Raw genomic sequence first — 9,973 nt, forward strand, 5'->3', positions numbered from 1 at the left:
CAGATCTAAGCATCTTTCAAGTCATTTTATTTGGGTGGCTAAAAAAAACAATTTCATAAAATACATTAGTAGCAGTCATCATGGAGATTTCATTTTCCATATGGGAAAGTTCTATTATGAACTATCAAACCAGAATGCAGAATATCAGTACAAACACCTTTTTTTCAGTGAGCATCAATCTATCATAGCTGCATAGAAATATATTCATTAATTTTGTCCATGTTTTCCATTGGTGTGTTTTTCAGGTGCAACAGAAATTAATTCCCAAAGTTGGACAGAAAATAAATACAGTTTGTTGGTTTTTTTTCCTGAAACAGAAAATATCTTTATTATCAAAGGAATCCTGAGCAGCAAAAAAGATTTGTACCTTTAGCAACTACGTAATAAGCAGAGCAAACATTCTCTGATTTATAGTACTGCAACTAAGAAAACTATAAAGAAAGAAAAACAGAGAATGTTCTGCATTGGGAAAGAAAAGTTTCAGGATTATTTGCTCTAAGTAGAATAAACTGAATAGGCTGATTAGAATGGAAAAAAAAAAATCTGACATCTGTGAGGAAATATCCAAGAGGTGACAGAGGGAGTACATGAATGCAAGAACGTCAGATAAACGGAAATCTAAATAACCTTCCTGTTAGCACACACTGATCTCCCTCCTCCGCTCAGCAAGGTCCCAGACACTCACTGCTTCCCAGAAACCTCCTGTATTTCATGATAACACAACAGCCAGCAGCCTTTTCCTGCTGCTCCACCATCCTTGTAAATAACAGTTGCTGGGATTACATTCAGGTCTAATCCCACTTACACAAGCCCTCACTGACTTCACTTTCACATTGCTGGCTCTGGCTGAACACAGGCTGTACACTTCAACTAAGGGCAGCCAGCACTGAGAACAAAACTTCAATGTGCTCTAATTGTATCACAGCTCATACTTCTGCTTTCTGGGGATTACATTGCAATTAAGCAGTGATTCATGTTTCTTAAATAAACAATTCATATTTATTTAAGAAAATACCCAAAGCAGTTAAAGCCTATAATTCTTAGGAAAAAATTCCTTTCTTCATAACTACTTTATCTATTACTGAAGAAAATATTTTGAAAGTTAAAAAAATCTGTTGAAGGCATCTTACTTTGCTACAGCAGATTTGTTGCAACTTTTTGCAGAGGTTTGTATTACCACACATTGGCTTTCTGTGAAATCTGAATGCATTTAATGCTAGTCCATCCATTTGAGGTAGCTCATTGCTGTTGTATGCCCTTTAGTTTACTCTTACCAAGTCTTTCAACCAACACTCCTGTGCATCCTCTGACCATAAACCATAGCCACTACCTTTGTCTTGTGAGCACGACTGTACAACTCCTACATCTTATCAGCTTCTACTTGTGCAAAATATCACACCACACACTTCTTACTTATATTTTATACAATATGTGTGTGATTTTTATGAGATGCTGATAAAAACCCACACCAAAACCACAACATATCCTTCTTTGCTGTGTACTGTTTTTTTTCAGACTCCAAAATACTTTAGTCCACACAAAAAGAATGTCAATATGCCAGGCGACCAATTCTTCATTCCACAACTTGCCTACCTGGAAAAATATTATTATAATAACTGAAATAAAAGCAATGCTTTGAGAGCAATCTAAAAACCTCCTTTAAACAGTTTTGCACTGCCTCTCTGAAGGCAAAATCCATGACATATACCTTACCATACTTGTAGCTTTGATGTACACATTATCTTTCAAGTGACAGTTTCCATCATGGGGAATTACAATTCCTGCTAATTTACTATCAAGGGCCAGATGGGAAGTTTGATCTGTCATCACAAGAAGCAGTCGCTTTGCTTCTTTACGCCATCCAATATGGCTCTACAAAGAAAACAAAATTAGGCATAAGAAAGCAGTAGCTACCTATTTTCTAAAGTAATCAACAACAAAATGAAAAATTAACATGAAAGACCACTTTCAGATGTTATACTGCCTGGCAGCATTGCATTTAGACCAGGCTATTTAAAGCATTTTGTGTGGAAATGGACATAATGTACTATATCTGAAAACTACTAATTTCTTTGCTTTCTAAAGAGCCATGTCCCACTATACATGTCAGTTACGCTTTATACAGTGGGCTTGATAACAGCTGCCACATTGTGCATGTCACTATGAAGTACAAATGCAAAGCCCATAGTTTGTAAAATCCTCTGGGGTCCTAGGAAGCATTATGACCAGTAAATATGCATTCATCTGTATTGATACTTGGCACTGTTCTATTTTTACTTTGATTTATATTCTCATCACTTTATAATTTTCTTTTCCTACACAATTTCCTGGAAAGTGCATTAGTATGCGATCACAAATCAATAAACTAAAGTTTGAAGGCCTTAATGCAATTATAAATTGAGAAATTCCTTATTAAGCAGCAAAATGCAACACTTATTCACCATCTTAGGGGATTGATAGCAAAGTGGCAACCTCAAGGGTGAATTGAATGCCTTTCAGGAATTCGGTGATGTGAAGGATGTAGCAGAGTAAGCTTATACCTAAATTGATTTAGATGCCAAATTGTATTTTAAAAACATTTATCTCCCCGATTATAATCAAATTTCTGAGGCACACAGGAAACACATCATATGCTTTTTCATTATTCCCTCTCTTGCTTATTCCATCTACTTTTTCACTGCTTCCATTTTATCTCCTCCATATGACACAGAATCTCTACAATTCTCATGTGAAACATGAACCTGCAATACAGTCCATGTACTCAGCCAGGCTTTGTGACTTACTCTCTGCCTTCCTTTCTACATGGAAAGGAATTTAGCTCCCTTCTCAGGCTCATTCTCTACTATCTCTGAATGGAGATTAAATATCTCAAGCCAGCAAGAATAACAAGTACAGAGGGATGTCATGTCTTTCCAACTTATACTTTAGGCATCAGTCTCTCTCAGACACTCCTAGACAGCATCCCTCTAAAGAAGGAGTATTTTAAGTTTTATTTGTAAACAGGATTTGTCTTAAATCATTCCAAATTCTCCTCCAGCACTGTAAAAACCTCTTCTCCTAAGACTCCATCATTTGACTTTGTCACCTTGAGACTTGTTTAGCTTTAGGTAATGCTGTGAGGAGCAGGGAGTTGGACTCAGTGATCCTTATGGGTCCCATCTGACTTGAGATGTTCTGTGATTCTGATTCCTACCTACATATGTCACAGCAATTTAAATTTTTAAGTAGCTCCATGTCCTAACCTGCTACCTCTTGCAAGTATGATGCATTGGTTAAAGCAAGATGGAGCAAGTTATAAAGGTCTATTGTAGGCAAAATGAGTGCACATTAATATAATTTATAGTTCATGATGGTCATTATGAATTGCACATTCTTCCCATCCATTTCAGTTCACAATTCACTTACCAGGAAAGCCTCCACATTCTCATGAATCTTTCCATTCTATTGTTCTTGGAAGCATATATTATTCTAGAACTCACATGTCATAAGTGTGGAATGTGTCCAGTGAGAAACACTGAATTTTTAGGAATTTTTCCAAAGTTCCAGAATAATTCTTTGTAACAGCTTCAATCACAGTGTTTATGAAGCGTGGTTTTTACTTACCTGCTCATCAAAATTTGAAAATAAAATTGGACCAAACTATCCATTTTTAGCATAGTTTGGATTACTTTTTGTTCTTGAGATATTGTACTGTGCAGAAAAATAGTGTGAAGATGGACAAGATAAAACAATTGTCCTGACATCATTCTAACAGATGAGAAGCATGCCAAGCCCTAGATTTGAATAGAAGTTGAATATTTTATAGAGCATTAGCAAACCCATGAATCAGCCAAATTTCAAAATTTGTATTGCATTAATATGCATAAGAAGAAAAACAACAACCAAAAGTAGCTCTCTAGAGCAAAACTAACTCTCTTTATCTAATATGCTTACAGGTTGAGACTTATCCATGCAGATCTGTTCTATCCTTTTCTGCATGGGAGAGACTGTGATGACATTTTATCTATATACAAAAGTTAATTTTTAGTTGATTTGTACTGTTTTAAAATTTGAATTTTTTAAAGCTGAGAACATAGAAGTTCTTGTGTTTTCCTTATCTACACAAGCAGTTAAGTACAACGTCTCATTTAATTTTCGAGTTCTTAAGGAGAAGAAATGTCAAATGGTATGTCTTCATTGAGGAACATAAGTAGTGCTTTAATGATTTTTGAAACTAATTATGTAATTGACTGAAACTAATGCATGTGTCTGTTCAAACTTCATCATTGTCTGTTCAAATTTCATCATCCATCCTATGTTAGTTAGGCTGGTTAAAGCCAGAAATTGAAGATCCATAATCAATACTGAAACATGTTCCCTCATGCTCCCCTTTTTCAGTTTCAACTGGAAATTTACACTTGAGGTGGAAATAATGGAAAAGGAAGAAAAAAATCTTAGTATTATCAGGCATAGCACTGGCATTTTGAATTCAGGAACACTGACCACCAGTTTATCTTCTCTCTCTGTCTCTCTCTGTACATATATATGTATATATATATATATAGTGCCTGAATTACTATTTCTTTACTCTTTTGTAAATAAGTTTCTTCCTTACCTGGCACACAGCTGCTTGGAGCATCGCATCAAAACCTCCTTCAGGTGTATCAATATTCCCAGATATTTTTTGTTTATTCACTGCATTTCTGAATTCTGCTATATTGTCAGTCAGGGATAGCACATGAATATAACCATGAGGAGGCATACAATCTAAATTGTAATCACTGTACAAAAACAAAACACATAAAAAGTCTTATTTTTCCTTTGAAGGAGATGAAAATGTTGAATCCCCATTAACCCATAAAATCCTGATATTAATGAAGATGTATGTAGAACAGAATAAGAAACACAGAAAAAAAACACAAGTCCATGTGAAATTAAGTTCAGTGGGAAGTAGTTATAATTAACTAAAAAGAATGTATATTATCTTGTATTTTATGGAATTGTGTATATAGTAACTTAGTTACTATGTTAACAGTATGTATGTAGTGTTTCATACAGAACAAAAAATGCAACAAGAGGGATGGTATGATCTCAGGGAGTATATAAAACCTTTTGAAATATTTACAGTGTGGTACAACTTTGTTTTTCATTATCCTGAGAAAGGACTATCATACCGTAACAGTAAGATCTTTTAATAGGTTGCTACACAGGCTACTGAACTGTCACAAAATCTAAGTTCCTATATCCACTAGTGTTACATAACTGTACACAAAATTAATATTGATATTAATAATAATTACCTCATCAAATAGATGAGAAAATTCATTTTCAGTAACATCATAGCAAATGATACTTTCTCAAATTATGCAAAAGGGAGAAAGTCTGATTTTTATCATAGGTAAGCTAGTGAAGCAGCACTTATACAGGTCATTGACCTGGGACCCATTCCCAGATGTGATTAATGGCACAAGTTGAAGTGCTCATCCATTTCAGAGGTGCTGAGCAGCCTTCAACTCTTAATTTCTACTGCATCCAGACTGTAACTTGGTCTCCTCCAAATCAAGGTAGAGTCAAAGAAGAGAAACTGGCATTGAAAGGATTAATACCTTTGCAGATGTGTCCTCTTAGGCAAAATACATCATGACCTAGAAATGCTAATCAATATCCACTCACTATGTATAGATGGCCTAGATGACTGCTTTATCCATAGATAGTCACATCTCTAGAAGGAACTCCACTACTAGGAACCAATTCAAAACCCACTGAAATCACAAAGGGTACTTAGGGACTTCACAGAACTTTGGATCATGTCTTCCCAGGAAAGGCAAGCAAGAAAGTATGAAGAATTAATATTCATTTTTCCAGCTACTATCATTTATGCAGCTCTGAATTTGTTGCGCGCAATCTTGTTCTCCGGGGGTTTTGGAAGTGATTCCTCACTTTATACAAGTGTTGAACTCAAGGTATATAAGGCATGGCATGAACAAAGAAATGCAGGCCAGAACATCTTTTGTATTTAAAAGAGGAGCTCCTTCAGATTAGAACTGTAGAAGTAGATCAGAGAATCAATTATGTTCATTAAATGTGCTGAAAGAAACCACATCATGATGACAAAAGTAGAATTATCACAAAAGAGTTAATGAATACATGACCATACACTAGAAAGTACCTAGATCAGAAAGTAAAAACTTCGTGATGAATCTAGGTATCATATCCAAAATAATGAAAACCACAACAGTTGAATTTAAAATGAAATACAAAACATCACCAAAGCAGCATGGGTTTTGGCTTGTTTTGCTAAAGAAAATACAGCACATTTTTTCTGATACAGAAACAGTTTTTCTGAAATCATTCACCAGGTATTTCAGAAGTAATCACTGTAAAAAAATTTTCAGCATTTTGTTAGGAACCTTGTCAAAGAACCGCGGTAAAAGGAAACAAAGATAAGTTCTGAAGAATTTTAAAAATAAATATGTATAATGCATATTCTGTCATTAAATACACGTCTCTGTGCTACAGTGAATGTAAAAAGACTACATACCTGCACTGGTTATGGATTCTACCTGGATGAATGCTAATATAGGGTGACACAGTTTTATCCACATAGGATCCAAATCCAAGTCGAAAATCAAGAGAAATATTCTCCATCTTTTTGGATAAAGCAAATCCAACGGAATTTAACTTTTCTATATTGTTGTGCATAGAGGCTGAGACATCAACTAAATAGTAAAGATCCACAGGGTATTTCTCTAAAGGACGAACTTTTAACATAAAGTTTGCTTCACTTCCTGATTAAAAAAAGAAACAAATACGTTTGTTTACTATTTTTGAATGGACGTGCTTAAAAATACATTTATTTTTGTAGCAACCTCAGCACAAAGTTGTTTGTGTCAGCAAAGAGAAAAACAAACAAACAAGAAAATCTCCCAAGAGTAAATTAATCCTTGAAGAAGCATTCAAAAGTAAGCCATAAAGGGCTGTTTTGGAGAACATCTCGGGGGTTTTTTCTTGCAGGAGCACTGTGCAATTTATTGTAAAAATCTGACTTCTCTCCATTTTGTTTTAAATTCATGGTTATGCAATCCCTTTGGCATTATAACAAAAAGCAGTTGTGGCTCACAAAGGACACAGATCTGCATACAAATTGGGGTCAGTCACTTCAAGGTTGTCATTTCAAAGTATGTAAATGTATCCTGCAAATAGTTTGTCATATGACAGAATCTAAAACTACATACACACCACAAGGACAGCACAGCCTCAAAAACTCACAAAAATAATGACACAAGTTTATCCCAAACTGCTCATCAAATCCCAAAGATTTGATGAGAAAACTCCGTGGGATCAAAATATATATATTTTATTAAAATGTTTTAATATTAAAAAAAATCCATCTTTTGGTATATACAAAATAGAACTCTTATTTCGAGATGATAGATGTTAATGCTTTGGAAACTGCTAAAACCAGTCCTCACATTTTTGCTTGTCTAATATTCTTAATGTCAGGAATATGACTGAAGTGATTTGTATGGGCAGAGTGGGTACAGTAATTCACAGTTTCAAATTAGCCATCATTTTATGTCATCAAAAGTGTGAGCTCACAGCAGAAATGAGTTCAGGATCTTCATGTGATGAGTGAAGAATCTAATCCAGTATTGTGCAATGAAGATACAGCAAAGGACAGGAGGAAGGAAGATGTTACAGAAGAACCATGCAGGTTTTCAATTAAAACTATCAAAAGGTACAGACAGTATAGAGATATGACTCATAAAATTTAAATATGCAAAGTACTTTCTTCCAATGGTCTTTGAACATAATCCATTTGAAAATGTCAGGATTTGTCTGTATTAGGTCTTGTATGAGGAAAATTTCAGTGTGCTGTAATTTATGTTTCCTCTTTGCCAATGCAAATTGAATTACTTTTTGTAAACGACCCTTGCAGGTCTCCAGTTTGCATATAGTGAGATACTGAGCGCAGCTTTTATTTTTTTCCCAAATAAATCCTAAATGATGAGTATATGTAAACAGTGACAAACCCCCCCAGTATCAAAACAAAAGCATCTTTGTCTGCATGAATATACTGTAGCAAATGTCTGTTTTGAGGAAAAACTATAGTGGTATATCTGTCTGTTTCCCTGAGGTGGAAAATATGGGCAAGATACCTATATATACAAAGTTTTTCTTCTGGAGTCCTTGAAATTTCATTCTTTTGCCTCCCTGATGCAAAAACTTCTGGAAAGCATAAAAAACTCCAAACCTAATTTCATTATTTACTGAAAAAAAGGTTAATGAAACCAAATTTGAGAAAGCTAACTTTTTTCCTATGAATCCAGTATGCCTTTGGACATAAAGGTGTCACAGACAGTGCTTAGAGGTAGTTCAGTTCCTCGAACCATTTCTCAAAGCAGAAATCAGTCACTTCTTTAGAAGGAGAGTGAAGAAAAGAGAAGGACTGATGTTACCTTGACTGTTTTATTATAATAAAGTGTGAAAAGCAGAGGTCCTTTGTGCTTTACACTCACACAGATGCTTTCTTTTTCCCTTGTAATTGACAGAAAATTATCATTTCTACAGTGAAGATCAGCAAAATACTTCTCCTAAACATTTAATGTTTTCCAGACAAAGATTGATCCTTCTCACATAGTTCTTTCTTTTTGCAAAAGAAATAAATTAAATTTTTTGAGTGAAAGACAACCCTGCATCCCTTTATATCACCTTCACTTCTGCTGTTGGCTACAGCTTTTTTAGAGTCAGAGAATGAATACTGATTTAACTAGACTTGTGCTGAGGGCAAATGGAGATATACTAGTTATAAAAAAATTCAGGCAGTGAACAGCTAAGTCTTCTTTAGGAATGTAGTCTTTTCTTATATTATGGTTTTGGCATTTTTCTAGTTGTCTAGTCAATGCACTTGAAAGTAGAGAAATAATTAAGAAGTTTATCAAATTATGAATTTAGGGATTATAACTCTATTTACTTTCAGAAGGAATATTTATATACATGTAAGGCAAAACTGTTAGTGTAAGTGGCTAAAGAATCAAGAAACCACATAAGAAAACAGGAAAGAATACCTAAAATTCCCTTTCCACTTATTACTTGCATTATTCCGAGTTGTGTTTGACAGAAACAATTCTTGGTGAAGATGATACTTGAACACCATCACAATTCTACAATACAATGCTATAGCATCATTCTTCCAAATAATTATTCCAGATGCCTCTTCACAAAATATCTGTACTTAGAAGTATTGTTTTTATTTTAAATTTATTATAATATCAATGTGTTAGAGATGACCCAACCTGGACGCAGTTGGACTGAAACTTTTCCTGGTGTCACTTGTGTATTTGTTTCATGGTCACTAGGCATTGTGACATGAACCGTGGGGTTTTCAACCAAATCTGATTGGCAGCCTCTTTTCATTAAGTTGAAAACAGTGTCACAGCGTCCCTTCTGTGTTGTGCTAGCCATGAAATCCTGTTTAATAAGAAAGAAAAAGTACAAAACAATCTGAGCTGGAAAATAAAAACTGTATTAACTTCAAAGGATGAAGAAAACCAAAATATTGGTCTTTGAAACACTAAAATATGCTACTATAATTGTATAAATTATAGGACAAGTTCATGAAGCCATATGTTTTTAATAATGGCAATGATGCAATATTTAAATTAGAAGTTAAAACTAATTGCACATTGACCCTTTTCTACACAAAAAAATTTCGAATGAGAAATAGGATCTTGCACAATCAGAACAATCTGACTTTGGAGAAAAAGGAAAATACACACTCTTATTATGTCACCAAAAAAGTTCTGTGCCATGCTATGAGCTCATTTTAGCAAGAAAGCATCATTCCCACAACATCAAAACAGGTTAGTTTTCAGAAGAATCCACTGGTAACATTACTCAGGCTGATATTTAGTAGGAACACCAGAGGTCAACTCTAGATTTAGCCAGCCTGAATTTGTCTATCCCACTACACAAAATCAAAAGACCTGCTGAA

General features: G+C 34.6%; 1 protein-coding gene across 3 annotated transcripts in view; it reads right to left on the reverse strand.

Annotated features, from left to right (window-relative positions):
* The window catches only part of ITGB8 (integrin subunit beta 8), a 33,624-nt gene that overhangs the window by 21,135 nt on the left and 2,516 nt on the right, over positions 1 to 9,973 (reverse strand). For all 3 annotated transcript variants that reach the window (XM_031057625.1, XM_031057624.1, XM_005421760.3), the window contains exons 2-5: positions 9,276 to 9,450; positions 6,521 to 6,767; positions 4,595 to 4,760; positions 1,714 to 1,872 (exon numbers count right to left, since the gene is read on the reverse strand). In XM_031057625.1, coding sequence (XP_030913485.1) covers positions 1,714 to 1,872; positions 4,595 to 4,760; positions 6,521 to 6,767; positions 9,276 to 9,444 — 741 coding nt within the window. In that variant the 5' untranslated portion in view covers positions 9,445 to 9,450. The remainder of the gene's footprint in view (positions 1 to 1,713; positions 1,873 to 4,594; positions 4,761 to 6,520; positions 6,768 to 9,275; positions 9,451 to 9,973) is intronic.

Source organism: Geospiza fortis, unplaced genomic scaffold (genome assembly GCF_000277835.1).
Source record: "Geospiza fortis unplaced genomic scaffold, GeoFor_1.0 scaffold95, whole genome shotgun sequence".
NCBI classification, from domain to species: domain Eukaryota; kingdom Metazoa; phylum Chordata; class Aves; order Passeriformes; family Thraupidae; genus Geospiza; species Geospiza fortis.